The following is a 22,011-nucleotide window of genomic DNA, read 5'->3' on the forward strand; positions in this document are numbered from 1 at the left end:
AAGAGATGTTATTTTGTAAGCCACTGATCCTTTTCTTATGTTCATTGAAGTTATGTCCCTGTGTTTCAAGAATTTAAGCAAAAGTACAGATTAAAGCCTTACATATCCTTATATAGCTTTCCCAGCCATATCTTTCAGAAGACATTGCAAAACAGAATATTTTAGTTGTAAAAGACAAATGAGACTTAAAGACAGAAGACAAAATTTAAAACTATACCTTCTTAAAATGTTTGATGACTCAATATTTCAATGTGTAAATGGCATTCTGTATCATAAACTTTGGTAACTTCAACATAGGCCATGAAATTATAAGACATTTACACAGATGACAACATATACATCAAAGCTAAATTTCATGAGGAGTGAAAATGGGGAGACCTGCTGAACGTTGATGTTTTCTCCTGGTTTCACTTCTCTAAACTATATTCTGTAAACAGTATAACAGAATATAGTTAAGGATTTTCAACCACCACCATTGTATACAGTATTCTAAATACTAGAAACAAAGGAAATAATCTGTGTATAATACAAATTACACATTTTTGTATAAAAATTGAAATGTTCAAATATTTTTCTGTAAAGACGTTTCATCACAAAGTTTCTTGTTCTTTTTAAACATTTGTTGTAAAGAAAAAGGTTACAAACTTATATCAGTGAATTACAGAGATGTGGTGCTGAGCACAGGAAAATTCATTTATTCATTTTATGAAGCCTTGTCTTTTGCAGAGTAAGAAGGGCTGAACCAGTAGATCTCAAGTTAAGAGCAGGACTGTACATGTGGAATATGTCCTTATTAACACAAAGCATAACTTTTGTCTTGTAGTGGTTTATCTTAAAATGTTTCCTTTGCAGGCCAGCATGGTTTCCCACAGTCCAAAGGAAAAACTAGCCTGGTGTGAGCTACTGTGTGTCTGTGTCTGTCTATACTGCAAAGGACTGGTATGTGTGAAAGCAGCAGATAGCAACAAGTCCAGGTTTCAAGGACTCTTTTGATAAGATTAGTAACAAAAGCACAAAGGACTGAGAGTCCATCTTTGAATGGGGTATAAGGTTTAGGACACAGGTAGGAGGTCTCATTTCAGGCTCTAACTCAGCTGTAGCTAAAATACAATTTATAAATTATAATACATAAAATGTAGTATTATATACTTTTAAAATACACATAACAGTAACATTTCAGTTTTACACAAAATCCATTGCTACTTCCAATGCTGTATACATTATACAATACTCTCCAAAAGTATTGGAGCAGCAGATTGAAAACTTACAATACAATTTGTATTTGTGATCACTAGATTAGTATGAATGATGAGTTCTATATAATATATATTTTATTTTTGGATAATTCCATGTATGTTGTGTGATCATTTTAGAACAAAAATGCACTTTGTGATCAAGCTAGTGGATTAAAGTGGTCATAATTCTTAAGAAACATTCACTTTAAGTATAAATTATCACTTTAAGTATAAAAGTATTTGGTTTTCTATAACTTTCATATCACTTCAAGCAATAACTGCATGAAGTCTGTGCCCCATAGGGCTTTGGGATTAATTCCTCATGTAATTATCTAAGATGCTTTGTTGCAGCCATCTTTAGTTCAAACCTATCAGTGTATACTTCCGATTTTAATTTATTCTTCAGAATGCAAATGCATGCTCAACTGGACTTGAATCAAGAGATTGAGTTGGCCTGCCTAAGATTCTCCATTTATATCTCCTGATAAACTCCTTGGTTTGCAATGTATTGCATGTATTGTGGGTTTTGAAGCATTGCCATATGGCATGGTAAAGCGCTGCCCAATAAGTATGTAAGCATTTTCTTCTGCATAAGCAAAAAAAAAAATTCTGCTCCTGACATCATTAACTAGATTATCACACAGTATGCATGGATATTTTCAAAGCTGTCCCAATAATTTTGGAGGGCACTATATAGTGACTTAAAGTGAAGGTACACCAATAAACTGTTAACTAAGACCCATCACTGCAAAGCTTTTTCTTGCTTTTGAAAGGTACAGCCAATAACTGAGCTCAGCCAACATTTAGTCCTGCTGCTTTCTCGAAATTTCTCATTAACACCTTATTCCTTGTTGATAGCAGCTTTGTGAGGAATGAGACCATTTTTTGTATGATTCTGCACCTTTTGCAAAGCTGAATTTTGTATTCTAACACTACCTTCTCTCTTGAAATTTCCCCACAAAGCTGACAAGGATAATCAGCCTCACTGTAACTAGTCATCATCTGAAGAACAGTGTCGCACGATTCTTCACTACATTGCCCGCCTCTTTTCTGAGAATTGAGGAACAAATATCAACGAGAGAAGTAAATAATTTAACGGCGTTTGTGTACTTATTCAGAGGCTTGGAAATAAAGGCTCAGTAAGCAGTACAAAACTTACAGTATATTGTAAACATCTTCATTATTGTAAAATGTAGACAAAACATTAGTATGAAGACTAAAGACTAGACAAATAATTCACCAATATATAGTATATTTCTATTATTTGTACTTTTCTCATGTATCTTTGCTGTATGGAGTCTTTTCAGATGCCTTGTCTTTTCTGTGTTCTAGTATTACATTTTCTTTCCATTGAGTCTTTGACGAGCAAACAGTCAGGCAATTATCTATCCAAACCCTACGTCACTTTTAAAACCCTGAAGAAAAAAAAAATAATGGTAAAAAATGCCAAATGCTACAAAATGCTTCTGCTAAACTTAATTGACTCGTATTTCTTTCTGTGCATGAGATTTAAAAAAAAACAAAATTCAATTTAAAAATGCTAATTTTGACATTAGTTTAGACTTAAGTGTTACACAATCTTTCTTATCTTGCTTAGGTCAATTTACAGTCTGATTGTTCCTGCAACACTATACTGCTTGTTGTCTTGGTGCTCTTTAAATATTACTGAGCTCAACATACACTTGTTCATGGACACCATACGTTCCGTAGTCTTGACAGCATCACACAAGACTCATCTATAAGAAAAGCTGTCAGAGCCCTAAACTAAAATATTACCACAGCCTGTTATACTACTAAACCTTGCTTTTTGACAGTAGGTTACAAATTGTGAAAATAACATAAAAGAGTGTTTAAGTAGTAATTTATTGAAAAGAAAATAATGAGCTTTTAATTCCTATTGCACCTGAAACATGAAAAGTACTGTATATAAAGACCAGTATGCCATAGTGGCCCATTACTTCAGGGTCATAATTTAAAGTACCCAAATTTTGTAGTATCCTGAAGAAATGTACTTTACACTGTTTGCTCCAGTCAGTTGTATATATGGATACCAGTATTGCTAGGGGATTAAACATACTGGGGAAGGGGGGGGGAGGGAGAGCCAGGGTCCATGAATGACTCAACCTATACTTTGAGAGCTCTTGACACATGTTCTCTTCTAAAGACTGCTATATAACCAAAACTGGAAAGCCAGTAAATGGAAGATTCATAATACAGATGAGACTGTTTCATCTGCATTTCAACCAACACATATATTGTCAACTATTACATAAGAATGGTATAAAAAGCCCTGCTCCTTATATGGTCCTTATATGTACAATTACAATTAAAACTATACATATAAATATATGACATCATTTTATATATTATGTACATTCCATTTTCTTGAATCACCTAATGGTTTTAGCTGCCATTTCCAAAAAATCCCTGCACCTCTATGTACAGTATGCACTGAACAGATTACAAATATCCAAAATAAACACAAAGAAGCCCGTCTCTCCCATAGAACTGGGATTGCTGGTAGTCTGTGTTCTCTTTGTCTGAAATAGCAGTTGAGTGCTATTCTCAAAAAACAAAACATACATGTTGATGTAGCAAGTTTGTGACATGGAGCAGATGATATATAAATCCCGAAAATTGATCACTGCAATAATATAATCTACATGAAACAGTCATTTTCTTCATCTCAAGTAATAAAATGAAGCTTTGCATTCTTACCTATCAGGATTCTATGAAGAAGGCTTGAAAAATCAACCACAAACCCTTAACATAAAACGAATCGTTTAATTGTATCACATCTTTAAAAGTCTTAATGGCATGATGTAATTTAATTGTAAGAAGATATCAGAACGTAAGACCTACCTGAGTCTAATTTACCTCAATAAAATACTCCCCAACGGTTCCTCCACCATACCATACATCTATCTCAGAACTGAATTCTTTCATTTATATATTTGGAGAGTGTAGATTTTAGTAAAGATATACAATGGATTGTACATATTCCTAGGACATCCCTCCTGTCAATAATATATATAGGTGTTGATTCTGAACTGGTATCGGGCTTAAACCGTGAAAGACTGGTAGCCTTAATTCTGTCCTGTTATTTGGTCAAGATAAACATAATTAATTAAGTTTTTAAATTGTAAACATTTACAATTTCCCGAATTGTTAATGGGCCCAGAATTACTTGGTGGTGGATAAAGATTTTGGGACGTGATTTCCACTCAAAACCACAGCCAATCCTCATAAACGTGCGTTGTGGGTTTGCGATGTAGTTGTAAAATTAAAAAAAAAAAGTTTACAAATTTAAAAAATGATCCACAGAACTTAACTTATGTGGTTTTATATATACCGCTGTTTTCTACTAAAACCGTTACTGTTATCATTGCATGTTACAATTGTGGAAAAATATACCAATGAGTCTACAACTAAAAAACGGGCTTGTCCTAGAATCAGTGTACAGCGCTGTGTTTTCTTAGATAATGTTTTCTTTACTTTGAATACCTTTTGGAGAATTAAGAGAAACTTTTATACAGGGAAAAATGCAGAAAAAAAGAAAGGAAAGAACCTTTTCTAAATTAGTCTACACGAGTTGACTACTTTTCTATTACAAGGCAGAATGTATTTAATACCGTTTTACTTGGAACACTTATTAACATTAGGAAAACATTATGTACTTACTTGGTCTTCTTCAAATATACTTGATTCAAGACTCGCTAGAACTTCAATAATAAACTTTCCCAAGAGCAAAGAATATTGAATTGAATCGGATTTGTCCCATTTTTTGCTAGTTTGTAGTCTTTGCAAGAGAAAAGAAAGAAACCAGGAACAGGGGCGAAAAGGGAGTTAGCTCTGTGCTTTACATCAGAGCTGCATATCATGAATGAACTACTGTGTAGATGTGGAAAAAAAGGTGCTTACTAGCTCTGCTCTTGTATATAAAGTAGCGGATCTCCATAAGACAGAGTTCCAGCGCCCTCACCTGTGTAAAGACTTTTTCGCCGGTAAGAGCGTAAATATATGAAACTATTAAGGTGCAGGGAGAAAAAAAAGTAAGTCTTCTGCTAGTTAGTGCATTAACGAATCCTCTATAGTGGAGATGAACCGGGATTTGATATTTGTGTTGCAAAGGAGTGTGATGTTACTTAATACATCTTTGTAATGAATTATCCCTGTGTTTAGGCGAGTACATCATTTGCATGCATCCTGTTTTGTTTATGCGTTGGAATTGTTCTGTGTTCTAGTTTGCACAGTACACAGGAGTCCCTCAAGTTGTCAAACTAAACTTAAACAATAGTTTCATTCCCTAGTATCTCCAGCTGGTACACGACACAGAGACACTAGTAATATTAGTAATATTTAACACTCCAAACGTGGTGTTGCGAGGAGATGCTGGAAAATTAACATTGCCAGGGTGTCTGAGATATGGGGGAGCTCAACAACGGGGAATTAAACGTTCTGAACACTGCCCTCCTCTGGCCAAAGAGAAACAGAGATGCGTTATAGCAGTCACAATATGCAAATAACCCTACTAATATTTTCATCGTCGAAATAAGCAGGCTGTGGCATTCCAGTGACCCAGGAATAGATGAACTGAGCAAAGTCATTGGCAGACTCTAGAGGTAGATTGGTTATGGGTCGCCACCCACAACAACGCAGTCCAGCTGTGGTGTCCAAGCAAGGGGTGCATATACTGTATATAGAAGTCAATTAGAAGTACAGGTCCGCAGCACTGGCTGCAGCACAGCAGTATTCTTCTCCTGTGAAGATTTTGAAGAACTAGAATCCAACAGAGTTCTTGAACTGAAGCGACTGGGTGATAATCTTGTCGCATTGGAGAGTCACTCCCAGCAGCGGTAGGAAGAAATCTCTGGCGAGACTCACTTGTGCTACCCCAAGAAACCTTGCTGAATGCATGGCCTGATAGACTGTACCTGAGGAGTGCATGGTGTCGCCTACTGAAAAATCTGCATTTAATTGTTGGTTGTGGCTTATTTCTATTTTGTGAATTTTGAGGGGAGTTTATTTTTAGGTATTTGCAATGTATGGATGATGTTTACAGGTGGCATGGTGGCACAGTAGTTAGAAGTACTGATTTGCAGTACTAGGGATCTGGGTTCAATTCCTGGGGTGCTATCTGTGTGGAGTTTGTATATTCTCCCTGTGTTTGTGTGGGTTTCCTCTGGGGACTCCAGTTGCCTCCCACAGTCCTACAAACTGGTAGGTTAATTAGCTTGTGATAAAACTGGCCCTGGTGTGTGTGTGTCTGTGGGTGCCCTCTGATCGACTGGTGTCCCATCCAGGGTGTTTCCTGCTGCAGTGGGATAGTCTGTAGATCCTCTGCTACCCTGGATTGGATAATGTGGTTAAAAATGAATGGGTGGATTGTTTTTAAGGTTTATTTAAGCACAGTCATCTTTATTCTAGTTCTTTATTGTACTTGTGTATTTATGTCTCAGGTGTTACTTGAAGAGGTCACACCTGTGTACTGTATAAGTTAAGCATCGAAAGGTATGTGGCAGAATGAAAATGAAAAGAAACAAGATGTTAAGAAAGGGAGAAGGGAGTCAAGTTTCAGTTTAACTTTCGAGTATTGCTTGAGTATTTTGAAGAGACATTGAATTCCAGGATGTGAGGACCTGGAATTGGTGCCACCCTGAGGATCTTGATCTATGAGGTGAGGAAGGCAGATCCAAGATCTTGTGACTTGGGTCAGAAGCAGAGCGTTTGTTGGCAGAAGGCGAAGCTGGTCACAGGCAGTGGTGGTTGTATTGTTATCGCTACCCATGCCAAAAAGATTGGTTGTATTCAGATCCCTGGGTTTAAAGCTCACCGTGACTCCTTTTGTTTTTAGGTTCTTTCGCCAAATGGACAGTACAGAGGCACCATCCTCTTATCCTCACGCATGAGCGCCATCATGTGGACATGTGACCTATGGAATATTCTGTCCATTCATCTTGTAACCATTTCAGCCAACGGGGTTGCGGGGGAGCCAGACTCTGTCCTGCAAACAGCGGGCATCAAGGCAACATACACCCTGCATGTGACACCAGTCCATTGCAGGGCCCAACAGTCAAGAACACAGACACACCACCAGGGCCAATTTCCCTAGAAGCCGGTTATGCTACGTTATGCGGTTATGTCTTCAGACTGTGGGAGGAAACTGGAGCAGCTGGAGGAAACCCACGTGAACACAGGGGAAATATACAAACTCTGTGCAAACAGATGCGTGGGAATGAAACCCAGGTCCCTAGCACTATGAAGCAGCAATGCTAACCACTGCATCAATACACTAGCGATGCTAACCAGTGCCATCCACAGAATCAAATATTTTTTTAAATGCCGTCCTGGTGCTTTTTACCTATTTAGCCATTTAAAATAATACAATAATAAGTTTTGGACAATGTCTATTTGTAATCCTTTGTGACGACACTTTGTGAAAACTAGGGTCTGGAATCTGAGATCTAATCAGATTTATTTATGGACTAGGATCTAATGGCCAGTGGTTATACAGTAAAAAGTGGAGCGGTCGATAAAGTGCTTTCGCAGTGTTGTTTGCCCCATTTTGAGAGGTGGTGACTGCTGACAATAGGTTATTCGTGTGAGAGTAATGTGATCTGCTCTGTTTCTGCTCGGATTGCTCGGAGACATTTTATGTATAGGAGCCATAGGAATCTACTTGGCGAATTTGGATCCTTGCATATAATTGTATTACTGGAATATTACAGCTCATATTTAACAGTTTTAGTACATTAAATAAGTGTCTCATACCCAGAATGTCAATTTATTGTATATAAAAAGTAAAGGAAAAGAGTACTGTCTGTAACATAACTGAAATTACCTAAGAACAATTCAATGTTTAAATGCAAAGTAAATATTTTATCTGGATTTGAATGGGAAGTAATGTAATGGAGTCATTATGTGTTAAGGTCTATTGAAAGGGTAAACTCGGCTAACAATTGTTTCCTTACTCCCTAACTGAGCTTGTACTGATCCCGTCTTTTCAGACAATCAATATACAGTAAGGAAAATAGAGACAAGAACTGTAATCATAATATAATATGCTTTGAAATATATATTGGAGACAAGTCCCAGCAAAAGATTTAAATTTCAAGAAAACAATACAAAAAGAGACGAGTGTTTAAGTGATCTAGAATGGGATATGATGGTTGTGAAATTTCTACAGAATAAATGTCAATGATTTAAATATTTTGTTAGAAGCACTGAACAGATTTATTTTGAGAGTCAGCAGATCTAAGGTTTGAAACCTGTGGCCCAAATGGTTAAAACATTTATAAAAATAATTAAAAGAACAGGGTACAGTTAAGGGTATATGAAATTGCAAGCTCGTGTTAAAAAAAAGATATTGGGGCCAAGACAAAATTGCATTGGAGACTGTTTTTTGTCAATTTATAACTGTAATAAGTTTAATACAAATGTGAAACTTATTTGCTGAAAAGGACATTAAACTGATATACCAATAAGAATTATGTTTACAGTGCTTTGAGCTACAGTATTTTACAGTGTAGAATGACATACATAGACTTTCTGTAATGTAAATATTTAAGTACTGTACAGTATGTGCATGATAATTTCAGATTATTTTTGGAGTTGCCACCAATTCTATGAGGAACGGTGGCGTTTCGTGTTGTAGCCTATGAAAGCAGAGAGAAGTTGCCATGGAGAAAAAATATTCACGTGGTAGTAAACTAACTTTTACATTTTTAAAACTCGTAATATTTTTTATGTAAAAACGAAATTTCATTATGCTAATTTAGATCCATGCTGTATGTACTCTTGGCACGATTTTTTTTGACAGAAAGCTTTTATTTCGTCATTCCATTTGATTAATGATTGATGAATATTCGTTTGCCTGTGGTGTATTTTGTACACGGAATTTTTAGTAATACACGTATTTAATATAACAATCTTTGAGGTATTGTCAGGTTTACTTTATTGAGTTTACTTTGAATGAACGCTTTATGTTCCTCGTACTGTCATTTTTGTACTGGGACAAACGAGATGAAATGTACTTAGTAGTACAAAGCTTTGAATAAACGAAGAGCGGTATTGCCAAATTTTCCTTAATTTACTTCGCCCGTTTTGAGTCGAGCCTGGTCAACGAGAATGAACACGATGTGACACTACACTTGTGCAGGTGATAGACGAGATAAAATTCAATTTCATCAAACTGCGAGCGGAGAACTAAAACTTATTTTTAAAAATATAGCCCTACATTTAGATCTGTTGCTATTGGTAACTGTATATCTGAAAAGGTCGAAGTTCTGTACAGAAAGCAGAGGCAATATTTGCCTTACCTAAAAATATCAACTACTGCTTGTCCTTGCAAATAAACATTATATGAGTACTAACAGGTTAAAAATGTACTGAATTATAGTAACCAATGTAACCATTGTAACGTCATTCTCTACCATAGGCAAAGTAAGGATACGGTTTATATAAATACGTGCAAAGTTTAGCTTTATCAACTGTCAGGTTGTGCATGACCATAACCTAGGATTATACAAAGTATTAGCAAAATACACTGACTGTACATGATGCTGTTTTCACAATATTGAAGTGAAATCAAATTTAGAGGAAGTCTTGTAGTTGCAATATAACGTCAGTCAAAAAAGCAAAGGCCCACATTGAAAGGGCCTTGAGGATTTTAAAACTGTGTTTTGCTTTTCTCTCGTTTGGACTGTCCACTTATCAACTAAGAGCCAGCAACATTACTATGGCATGTGCAATTCTCCACAACATTGTTATCCAGCAGCAACCTTAGCTTTCCCAGGAGGACTCTCATCCTGGTATTGGCCTTGCTCACACCTGCTCAGCTTCAGTGGGTTGCCAGTTGCGAACTGCAAGGGGATATACTGTAACTGCTGGTATGATGTAGTATGATATACGATGGTGTTGGGAGTTGTTTCTTTGCAAAAGAATTACACCCAAGAGATATCAGATAAAATTACACTGATAATTTTCCCCTGTTCAATGTATTTTTGCTAAACCAAAGTACGTATTTGTCACGAGTTCCTGTGAGGTGTTTATTACTTAGGAGTGGCCAAGTGTCTACTTCAACATGAAAAACCACGTTAATACAATAACTTGGAGGAACATTGCGAGATCGCCACAAGGCGGCGCTGTAGTAAATTTCACACACTTGTACTGGGAGGCGAAAGGCGGAAAGTCCACATGTTGGGTGGGAGGAACTTCATGAATGACGTAACGGGAAGCTCACGGTCATGTGGATAACGAGAAGATTCGGTTGTATGATCACCGGTGGTTGCTTGTCAGAGCTGAGGACGTGATATAGCAGGTTAAAAGTACACGGGAAGCATTGTAACGAAAAAGAAAGATAAATAGGAGAACGTAATATTTTATTACCAAAACTGAACGGTGAAAGGGAAGAGAATGTTCTAGAACAGGTTCGGTTGTCTGATAGATATTTGGTCTTTTACCGGTTAAAGGGACAAACTCTCCTTGAGCCAAATTCCTAAATTCGCAGTTCCTATTTCAAATCAAAACTTGCGATCTCTGATCTGAAGTACAAGGAATGAAGAACCTTCCGTATTTCTGCAGAGGTGAGGTGATTCGAGGGTTTGGCAGAGGGAGCAAGGAACTTGGGATCCCGACAGGTAAAGTTTAATGTAGATTTTGAGCTATTTCTGCTCATTCTGTGTAGGTGACAGCGCGGAGCATTTTGGAGTGAATGGAAATGTGTCATTTTTCGTTCGGCTCATGGAGAGTCTCTGAACCCAAGGCTTCCCATGACTAAAAAATTCGCTGACATATTAACCAGTCTTGATCTGATGCAAGTATCCAGTATGAGCGATTAAATTATGCTCGAATTTTGTCACCTTTGTATGTACTTGTTTTCTCGTTGACCATATTTTATAGTAGTCTTCGGTTATTTAGCCACCGGCCTAAAATTGAAACACCTTTTCAAAGTCAGGCTGACTTAAGTAAGGTTGCGCAACGCGTTGGTTCTTGGAAACATGTCACCCGTTTACTAAACTCCCGATTTTTATTTATCAGGTCGATATCGCATTAATTTCTACCGGTAGACTAACAAGATTTAGAATATTCGCTTCGATCAACCGGGTATTTTAAAACGGTTGTAAAATATAGGAGGTTTCTTTTAAATAACATTTGCTACGTTACCGGTGTACGGGGCGTTTTCCGCCTCTCATTGATTTTTTTTAAGTTGTAGCCTTTAATAATCAAAATCAAAGGACGTTGTGCGTATTTTTGTTTGACAATTCGCAAAATGGTGTAAAATTGACACTCTTAATGACATATTTTGCCTGGAGATTATACGGTATTTTTTCCCCCGGTGTTGGCATGGGTTTCCTTGTGTTCTGTTTCCTTCCACAGTCCAAAGACATACTGGTAGGTGAATTGGCTTCTTGGAGAATTGGCCCTGGTGCGAGTGTGTGTGTGTTTGTGTGTCTGTGTGCCCCTGCGATGGATTGCCGTCCAGTCCAGAGTGTATCCTGCCTTGCGCACATTGCTTGCTGGAATAGGCTCCGGCTCCTCCGCGATCCTGTATGATCCATGTTAGAAAACGGATGAATGGACATGTTGTTGGCGGTGTTGTTAAGGTCTGCAACGCAATGCTTAGTGATTAATAGGGGGTCATACTGTACATTGTTACCCATTTTTTTCAGCTCTTATTTTATTTCTAAGAAAGAACATCTTAAATGTAATGTCACCTGGAAAGTCAAGACTTGTAAGACCTGAAAACTGATCCTGGAGCTCCTTTCAATTATAAAAATAGTGATCATTTAGACCTATATAGGATGTGTTGTGCACATTATACCTACAACATCAATCATAGCTATAAAATCAATGTTTAAGAAATTGTCTCACAAAAGTGAGTTTCTCAGAATGTGATTGTGTAATATGTTTCAGTTGCTTGGAAATGTGCACATATGCTGTGGTTCGCTTTATTCTCATTTCACAGTATGCACTAAAAGCCAGTATAAAGTTTATCACCCAATCAGAGATTCCAGCTGGAAATATGATGCCACTTGTCTTGTGGTCTGTGATTATCCTTCATATACAGTATATGTCATACTGTATTTAAACATACTGTAATTGCTATTTCAGTTTGCACTGTCAATGGGAAAGGTCTATGGGCAAACTGGAAGCATTTTGCAAAAGTTAAACTCTTAGGAGTTGCATTTTGAGAAAAAAATGTATTTTTGTGTGCATACATGTATACCATAAATGACTATTTATAATCTAGTTCAAGTAGGTGGCTGCATCAGCATGTGTAGGCTGCAAAGGATCAAGTAAAGGTTTATTCCATGCTGAAAAGGGAAGAAAAGAAACACGTTTTAGCTGTGGAGCCTTCTTTGGGTGTGACCCCAAAATGTAGCTTCTTCAGGTGTCACACCTGAAGAAGACTCCACAGCCGAAACGTTGCATTTCTTTTCGACTTTATAATCTAACTGCTTATAGGATGTGCATACTTTGTCTAATTTTGAAAAAGATGTTAACAGTTTTTTTTCAAATGATTGATTTTTGTTCTTGACAAATCCCTTTAAAATCAACTGAGGAGTTCATCTAGGCTGTGTCTTTATTGTGCTGTGGTGTCTAGCTAAAGCTGATCAAAATATTGTTTCTTGTTCAAATAAAAAATCTTTCAAATCTAAAAACACCTTTTTGTTTGTATTGTTTTATACAAATGTGTACTTATAGAAATTTGAGTATTTTGTTTCATGAATATCTACTGCAGTGGGAAAAAGAAGAATATGTTGAGCCAAATGTCCTTGCTCTTTCCTCCAGCTAATTTTCCCGACAGTGTAGTTGATAACTTGCCAGCTGATATCTGTACTGGCATTTATTATGGCTGGGCCTGTGTCGGGAATGGAGATGTGCACAAAATGGTCATGAGCATCGGCTGGAACCCCTACTACAAGAACACTAAGAAATCAATGGTAATCTGAAACCTTTAAGCTTTACATTTTTGTTTGTAGCTAAGTTTGAACATTTATTTAATGAAGCTACTGTACGTTAGTTTCAGCTTTGGAATAGCTGAAGTGTCAGTTTCACAAAGTATGTACAGTAAATTTACAGTTAAGAGGGAAAAACGGATCTTGCAGTACTTTTTGCTGTGCGTTAGAGATGTGAGGTGACTACATAATTGACATCAGGTTTATGACTAACACTACAGCTCGAGCCGGAGTCCTTCAGTTAACATTAATTACATTAATCAAACAGGTTAAATGTTTGGCTGTTTTAGAGATGCATGAGCTTGCTAGTATCTAACAAAAGTTTATTTTCATGCAGGAAGCGCATATTATCCACACCTACAAAGAAGATTTTTATGGAGAAATGCTCAGCATAGTCATTGTTGGCTACATTCGTCCGGAAAAAAGTTTTGATTCTTTAGGTAAGAAAAATGAACTTATTATGTAAAGTACATATCGTCTTTAAATCAGGGGTTTTAATTTCTTTCATGACCTATTGGTATGGACCATGTAACGCCTTCTCCCAGCTCTTGGATGGTGGTGCTTTAAAGAGACCTAGAAAACATACAGATGTCTTCGAGACCTCATTTCCTTTTATTGATAAAAAGTCTTGCTTAACTGATCAGAAGCTCACAAGTATTTACTGGTGATTCAGGATAACCCATAAGGCTAACTGCATTAAGGTTTTCTGGAACCAGGACTGGTGGTGCCTGCTCAGAGGATTACTGTTAGTGTTGACTTCATCATGCATAAATGTTTTATCCTGAATTGTATGGAGGAATATGAAGTCATCCTATCATACTTCCTAAGTTTGATTTCATTGTCAGCACTTTCATGATTTTGAAGAGGTATCATTATGTAGGCTGAGATTAACTTAGAAAAGACATGTTAAGGAAAACAACAGATTTTAATGTTCCAGATATGAATGGTAGTACCTGAAGATCGGGTCTATAAGTGGGTGGACCTGTCAACAATGAAAGTGCCTCAGTATTTGGGCTGTAGCCTCTTTATATTGAAAATACTGTGCAAGTTTCACCTTTTCTGACTCCTGTGCACCTGATAGTTTAATTACAATTGATAAAGATATTGCAGTCATGCCTTGTACAATTTATCTTGAACATCCGAGTCAAATTGCATTGTGGGATCAGGAAGCCACAGTCCTACCATGTTGTAGTCAATTCCACAGTATAGCAGATTGCATTATAATTCTATAGCTCGGTACTGGGAGGTTTTTGAAATGGGTAGCTCTGGACAGTCCCAGCTTGGGAAATTCTCCTAACTTCCACATTGCTACAGCAATAACAAAAGCAAGGCAGTTTAAGAAATGGAGAATACAGGGGATATAAAAAACAGAAATTCACACTACTCTCATGCTGACCAGCTGCAGACCTATTTTTTGAACCACTGTCTTCTTCCGTTCCTAAGTGTGTAGCAACTGATATTGTTTGTGAAAGCTGACCATGTTTATATGCCATCACTGGTATATGGTATTAATACTCCCGATTCAGTACTGTATGTAGTTTGCTACATTGTAAATGATATGTGCTGTTGTAAAGCAGTACTGTATCTGCTGACTTATTTGAGAGCTTTAAAGTGTTTGTATACTTTCTAAAAAGCATTCTTTTCTTCCTGTTGTCAGATGCTCTCATAGCAGCAATTCACAGTGACATTGAAGAGGCACAGAGGAGGCTAGATTTACCTGATTGCAGAAAGTTAAGAGAAGACAACTTCTTCAGGACATCAGCAAACCAAATAATGAATGGCCATTGACTGCAGCGATCCTTTCAGTGCATGTTATTCTTCCTGTTCACCAGTACAGTTGCATTGATTTTTATATTGTCTGTTATATTGTGGTCTAATAAGTGTGATCATGTAAAAAAGCAAAGAAAGTAACTTAATATGCATTCAGAAGTCGAACACATTTTAAAAGGGTTTATTTCTTTGCAGACCAACACAGGGACTCCATTAAACTGTCATGTCTTGTGGAACTTTCAGCCACTTCGTGGCATCTAAAGTTTTGATGAATTATAACACTGATTGACTTATTTTGATCATATTTGTGAGGATCCTGATCAATGTGAATTAAAGATTAGCATGATGACAAGCTTAAATTCTTCTCACTAAAATTAATTTCTATAATAAAGTTGCTATAATAGTAGAAAATGCTAGCAGAGGCACTAAGTAAATTATGCTTATTATATATATATATTAAGATGCATTAAACTCAAATGATATTGGTTTCAGCTCCTTGTCTGTCTAAATTGTAACCTCTGATTGTCTAACACTTATGCACAGTTCTGTGTATGTATAATATATTCAGGCCTATCTTAAAATTTTAATAATGTGCAGTGGTAATTGTATTTTATGTATAGTTAAAGACATTACAACTGTAATGCCAGTGCACCTTCCACTACTTTTACATCATTGCTATGGCGGAGTCACAAGGCTTTAACATGACAGAATATGGTATCTCTGTTTATATTTATAATGCAGTTGTATGTTTGGCTGTGTATGCATGTGTAGATGTAAATTTTTATTTTCTGCACTAAACGTTTTTAAATTAATTATAAACCTGTTTGTAACCATACTCATACTGTATTTTGACCGTATTGTGAACAAGTTCAGATTTAATGTCCTCTTACTGTATCATGTAAAACACAAAAAAAACATTTACCATATTCAGGATTGTGGCATTATCTTGAAAATTATACTATTAATTACCTTGTACTCTATTACGAAGCTCCTGTGACTCAAATGATGAAAATCACTGAGCATCTGCAGTGAGCCTCTCCTTCTTTTTTTAGTTCCTTATTCCTTAATTTCCTTATTACTGAGACATTTGGCTGTCCTGTATTTTAAAGTTTTGTTTTTCAAATTTTTAATATTATCTTTTAAATTTTAAATGGTGATTCTAGAAGTATAGTTAAATGTTTGGTCTGTTATATGAAAATGAAGCCAATGGTTCAATCATTGGGTTTTATTCTGTTTGAAAATGAAGAATTGGTAGCACTTGAAAAAACTATTATAATGCAAACACAATTGCTCATTTTTTGTGAATCACATTAGAACCTGTGTATTGTATTGTATCCTGTAATGTTCATCCTATTAACCTGTATGCTGTGTTACGTTCTACATGAGTGTTTTTCCAGAAAAGTGATTCAGTAGTTAAGTAGTCAAATATGAATACAAAGTAAAGGTCATTTTAAAGTTTGCTTTGTAACAAAGCACATCTCTTGTTATGACACTGAAAGAATACTGCATATAGAATTTATTCAGTAAAAGTAAGGGACTATTTGTATATTGTGACATTGTTTTGCAAGATCCTTTTAACCAGCACAACTTGGGTTTTAGTAATATATTTGTTAATATTTTGTTCTCTTGAATTGAAAATGTTTACTCATCTGCTAAGAACAGTTGTCTCTTCACTTGTAAGGACTGTACAAGTATAGACAGACTCGTTAGTAGAATTGTATTTAACTGAAAAATGCAACCACCTTGTTTAACAAAAATGTCATGGTAATAGTGTTTTATGATAGCTGCCTTTCCCTAATTTTATTTTGTTTCTACTAATCAGTGTTTTTTTCACAATTGAAACTAGAGAAATGTTCCAATAAAAGGCACATTGAGTCTGACAGATTATATAGGTTTCCATGTCTATTTGTTTTAAAGATGTTTTTAAAAGGAATACCCCCCATCATTTTGATTAGGAGCTAGTTTTCACAATTTCCTGTGTATAATTTCTCTATAAAAATAGTAATTTGTGTTTCTGTTGGTGGGGGAAATAAAGCATTCTGATATGTAATCTTCTTCACAACATAAGGATTTGATGGATATGTGGAATGCAAGTTATAATGTTACAGACCAATTGAGTGAAATGGAAATCTAGCATGCTCTGCACATTTGAACTAAGCAGAAGTACATATTACTTGTAATTGATCCATCAGTCTTTTTCAGGGACCAGTCTCCTTAAAATTGAAGTTCATTAGTTTTACTGATCATTTTTACTCCAGTGCTGTTTTTTTTTTATTTGCCTGAATTGTTGCGGTAATATGCTGGAAAACATTGTCAATTATTAAAGATTATAAATGTTAAAAATGCAATTCCCTGTTTTCTCTTGACTTCAATAATTTACAAACGTATTTTTTTTTAATTTTCAAACTCAGAATTGCACAGAATACCATCTTTCAATTGTTAGCTATTGAAAACCAAAGACTGGAAGACTAGAAATTTCAAATTGCATTTTGAAAAGAAATTGGTCTTTTTCCAAACCCCCCCCCCAAAATTTGGGAATACCCTTTTACTATATAATGTAAAAACAATCATTAGTGTAGATGGTTGAGAAAATCACCAAGCCTAGAAAATGGGTCAAGAAATTTGATTCTGTTGTTGTTTTTCTATGATGTGAACTAATAACTAATAACATCACACAATTAGAAAATGTATTGAGGAGTCAGGCATAAGAAAAATTAATGTTCTTAAATTCAAAGTTAGAGTAGCAGTAATAATGGAGATCATCATTTCTCCCAAACTTTGGTCAAAAACCTTTTCATCAGTGCTTGTCCTTTTGTGAATCTGAATTATTTATGAAGGATATCAAATGCATTTGTACTAGCTTGTGGGATATTTGTGATGAAACCTCATTTTCCGTAGACATTGTATTGCAAGACAAAATGTTCCTTATTTTGGAGGTTGGATTAAAATTGTCAGTAAGCATTATCTTTGGAGTGTTAATTTATAGTGTCTTGTAAGTATGTTTGATGTTTGTTCAATGATACTCATTTTTTTAGACTTTCTAAACTTTTATTGCTATATATTCCTGTTGTGTAAATCAATGGTTAACTGTAAATATAAATGAAGATAGTGCACATACCTTGAGTGTCGTATCCAAAATCGTCCTAATTGTACAGCTGTCACCATGACTCAGCATGAATCCACACAAGGAGGCAAAAACAAATGTCAGGAATGAAGTGCAACAGGTTTATTTCCATTAAGCACACGTATCTCTTTACAAACATGGTCACATCAAGAACAATCGACTAGGAAGAAAGAATAAGTATACTTCCTGCCAGCAATGCAGTAGGACAGGTTAATTTACAAATATGGAGCTTTTTATTTTTAACTGTCTTTATTCATAAACATATGGTTATATCAAAAAGAGACCACTAGGAAAAAATAATTATATTCATTAGAAATCAGCCAGTGCAATACAGAATACTGAAACAACCAACAACATAAATCTGTAAAATGCAAGAAAACTATTTTTAAAACGTTTCATTCATTTTAAGATGCAGAATGAGATTTGATCATCTACTGTGAAATGTAGAAAAAGACTTCTTCAAACTAGTTTTATTTTACAGCATATTACATTTTACACCAATAGAACTGCATTTAATTTGTTCTCTGCGGCATGTTGAATTTCACAGCCTAAGGATTACCCTCAGTAATTTGTATAAATGAAGTAAATACCCTCCTTATTGCCCTGTCTTTGAACAGGGCCATACAATTTGTGAACCTTCAAGTTAATATTTGCATACCATCAAATGTCTCATAGTGATGAGCCATCAATTGTGTGCTTTCCTAATATTTTCTGAGGATTTACAGCTCTTCTCCCTTGCCTTCACCTTGTGTTGCTTTGCCCTGCCTGTTAGTTCTCCAGCACTTTAGATTTGTTTTGTAACTTTTTATTTCCAGTCAAAAACGTTTCTTCTGCAAGCCTTACAAGCAAATGTGCCTGTGCTCCAATGGAAAAGCTACACTGGTGAGAGTAATGGCACTGCTGTCAAACTTTCTGAAGACGTCAACATCAAGAGTTCTAAAAAAGTGAGATCTATCCATCCATGCCATCTTGATAATACTGGCCATAATCGAGCAGTTATGATCTAATGATGATGCAATCCACAACAAGGTCTTTATGTCAAGACATTCAAGTTGATATTGACTGATTTTAAAAATATTTTTTTTTATGTTATGGTCATCTTACATTAAGTGCAGTTTTGTCTTGCTTGGTATATTACAAATGTATACAATAGCCTCACTAATACTATTTGTGGGTATAGCAAAATTGGTATTAGAAGCAATACAGACTGTTTTAAAATAGAATTTAAATTCTGAAGAGTTTATGGAGGAGGGAACCTTCCCACTGTCACATCAGATTCGCTGAACCACTTAGGTTAATTTACACTATCGAAATGAATAGCTCTCGTCGTCATACTCAAGCTCCTCATCGTCGTCGTCTTCCAGCAGTCCATATTTGAATTTGCGATAGACTGTCCCATCCTGACCCATGTATACAATATCTTCATCTTCGTCATCATCTTCCTCTTCCTTCTCCGTGCGGTCACGGAACTCCACCACGTGATCGTCGAGGTGCCGGCTGGCGCTGCTCGACTCGAAAGAGGACGCGGATTTAGTGCTGTTGCCCAGTTTCTCGTAGCCGGATTTCTCTTTGGGGGGGTCCTTGGAACGAGATCTCAGAAACAGGAAGATAGCGCCACCGATTCCCAGGATAAGCAGGATGAACGTTGTGATGAACAGACCTGGTTTGCCTGCATAATCCGTATGCAGGATCACATAGTTATCTTTCACAAGGCACTCCTCTGTAAATATAAATACGTATTAGTGCAGGAAGACAACTGCAGTTATGTCTTTGAAACAACTGAACATCAGTATCAAAAGTGTCCTTAGTACATGTTGAACTTGGGCTTTGTAAAATAACCACATTAATGAGATCACAAATGCACAAAACCAGAGAAGACACTTTGTAAATACAGAAGAACTCTGATGTTTTGTTATAGTAATACCCAATTTATAAAATGGTATTTGGTGTATTAGATAAATGTTAACCACTTGTTATATCCTTTCCAATGAGAGTTTCATACCTTAATACCTCTCAGTAATACACAGCTGCTTATCTGGGCATTTCTCATATTTGAACATGTCAATTGAAATCATATACAGTACTATAGTTACTACATATGTACAATGTCCAGTATTTATAAAATTATTGACCTGTTTCACATTTTAGAAAAAGTATTTGTAATTCTGAAACAGAAGCTTTGAGGCATGTTTTCATTTAAATACACTCTCTAATCTGAAAATGTGAATCTAATCTGAAGCTTTGAATATTAGTTGCTGCAGCTACAATGAGTTTTTGACGCCTTTCTTTGCAAACATGGTGCTTAGCTAAAATTATATTTTCTCGATGGGTTCGGGTTCAATCTTTATTGATATCTTGTTATGTCACATAATTGCAGAGTCTTGAAATGCAGATCAACAAGGTAACAGCATATTTGTCTTAGTGTAGATGTCTGTATTGTGAAGTGGGAATTTGGGGATTTCTGGGTACAGAGAGGTAGGTTTTACATGAAACAAATGGGTGAGGCAGGCCACAGGGCAATATAGCAGTGCTCTGTATTAATAAAGGTGCTAATGATATTGGGGAAAACTAACACACCATGATTCATAATTCTCCACTGTACGTGACCTGTTCCTGACAAGAGGGGATGACTAAAACACCATCCGCGCAGAAGGTAATTTACCTGTTGTTTCTGTGCAGTTACAACATTGCATAGGCTGGGGGTAGAGAGTAGAATCACAGCACTCGAGACACTGACCATCAGGGGACAGGAGGTCAGTGGCATGGCACAGTGTACAGTTTGAAGGACCAGGTCCTTTACACTCAGTGCAGGAACTGTGGCATTGCTCACACTTCAGATTTGGTCTCTAAAGGGAACAGTGAAGTAGAAAAATTAGAGTCATTGGGGAAAAAAAAGTGTATGTTAATTCCACATTGAAAATTAGCATAAAGAATGACAGGGTTTTGGCTGCTGAGCCTTCTTCAGATGTGAGGGGGAAAGAGTAAGATTATGAAACACAGGAGAACGAAGGACAGAGTAGGTGAGAATGGGCCACAGGTGAGAAAGTGTCTAAACAAGGGAGCTCTGGGGGAATACCTTCTGAGCAAATTATGCTTAAGCAGTGAAAAAATCAACTTAGGTTTGGAAAAGAAGACATACAAAACATCTACATAGTATTACTGTGAGGACCACAGTCAGAGACAAAGCGATAATCTCACCTTGCATCAAATTCTATATTTCAGAGGCATTGTAATACAATTTTGTCAAATAATTAAATGACTATTGGTAATTCATACCTCAGAGACAGCGTATTCTCCAGGGAAACATTCTGAACTACACATTCCTGCAGAGAATCTATAGCCGAAATAACAAGATTCACAGGACAGTGCTCCTTTGTCTGCAAAAACAATAGGTCAATCATATCACTGTTTATAGCCTCAAAAAGGCTATATTTTACTATTATTAAACTGTAACATGCTCAGATATTTTTCTTAAAATAACAGGTTGTTTAAACAGCCCCATTTTCTTACTGTGTGAGTTCATTCCATTTAATGTGAATGTGTGAGAAGATGGCAGATCTTGTGTGAACTACATTCCCCCAAAAAAGCTGTTGGGAATGGCTTACTCTCTGTCACCTGATGAATTAGAGGAATTAAATGGCAATGTGAAGATTTAAAAAAAAAACGGACGCAGAAGCTTGAAGTGGTCAGAATCTGTTGTGGGGAGAATGAAAGCAGATCCAGGGATTAACACTTTGACTGCAATTTGGACGCTGGACTTTGCCTTTAGATAGAATGGAGTATTGGAAAGCAGTGGTTAGCAATACTGCCTTGCTGCTCTGGGGCCCTGGGGTGCTACTGTATATGCAAGGAGTTTGTATGTTCTCCTGGTATTGCAAGGGTTTGCTCCAGTGACCTTCCACACTCTTAAGACATACTGGTA

At 36.3% G+C, this 22,011-nt stretch overlaps 2 protein-coding genes across 2 annotated transcripts in view; one reads left to right on the forward strand and one right to left on the reverse strand.

Annotated features, from left to right (window-relative positions):
* The first annotated feature begins 10,460 nt into the window (after positions 1–10,460).
* Positions 10,461–17,313, forward strand: rfk (riboflavin kinase). The gene is made up of 4 exons (XM_088910890.1): positions 10,461–10,873; positions 13,029–13,180; positions 13,533–13,635; positions 14,853–17,313. The coding sequence occupies exons 1-4, from the start codon at positions 10,792–10,794 to the stop codon at positions 14,981–14,983; spliced, it is 468 nt and encodes a 155-aa protein (XP_088767016.1). The 5' UTR covers positions 10,461–10,791; the 3' UTR covers positions 14,984–17,313.
* Positions 17,314–19,392: 2,079 nt separating this feature from the next.
* pcsk5b (proprotein convertase subtilisin/kexin type 5b) overlaps positions 19,393–22,011 on the reverse strand; it is a 140,614-nt gene continuing 137,995 nt past the window's right edge. Inside the window, exons 35-37 of the mRNA XM_088910344.1 lie at positions 21,366–21,466; positions 20,752–20,935; positions 19,393–19,809 (exon numbers count right to left, since the gene is read on the reverse strand). Of these exons, the coding sequence (XP_088766470.1) occupies positions 19,394–19,809; positions 20,752–20,935; positions 21,366–21,466 (701 nt within the window). The 3' untranslated portion in view covers position 19,393. The remainder of the gene's footprint in view (positions 19,810–20,751; positions 20,936–21,365; positions 21,467–22,011) is intronic.

This window comes from Atractosteus spatula, chromosome 3, assembly GCF_055471065.1.
Source record: "Atractosteus spatula isolate fAtrSpa1 chromosome 3, fAtrSpa1.hap1, whole genome shotgun sequence".
Taxonomy (NCBI): domain Eukaryota; kingdom Metazoa; phylum Chordata; class Actinopteri; order Semionotiformes; family Lepisosteidae; genus Atractosteus; species Atractosteus spatula.

Coding starts and splice junctions, on each gene's coding strand:
- rfk (XM_088910890.1), top strand. CDS start 10,792: ATGAAGAACCTTCCGTATTTCTGCAGAGGTGAGGTGATTCGAGGGTTT. Junction 10,874..13,028: donor GGAACTTGGGATCCCGACAG/GTAAAGTTTAAT, acceptor TCTTTCCTCCAG/CTAATTTTCCCGACAGTGTA. Junction 13,181..13,532: donor AGAACACTAAGAAATCAATG/GTAATCTGAAAC, acceptor ATTTTCATGCAG/GAAGCGCATATTATCCACAC.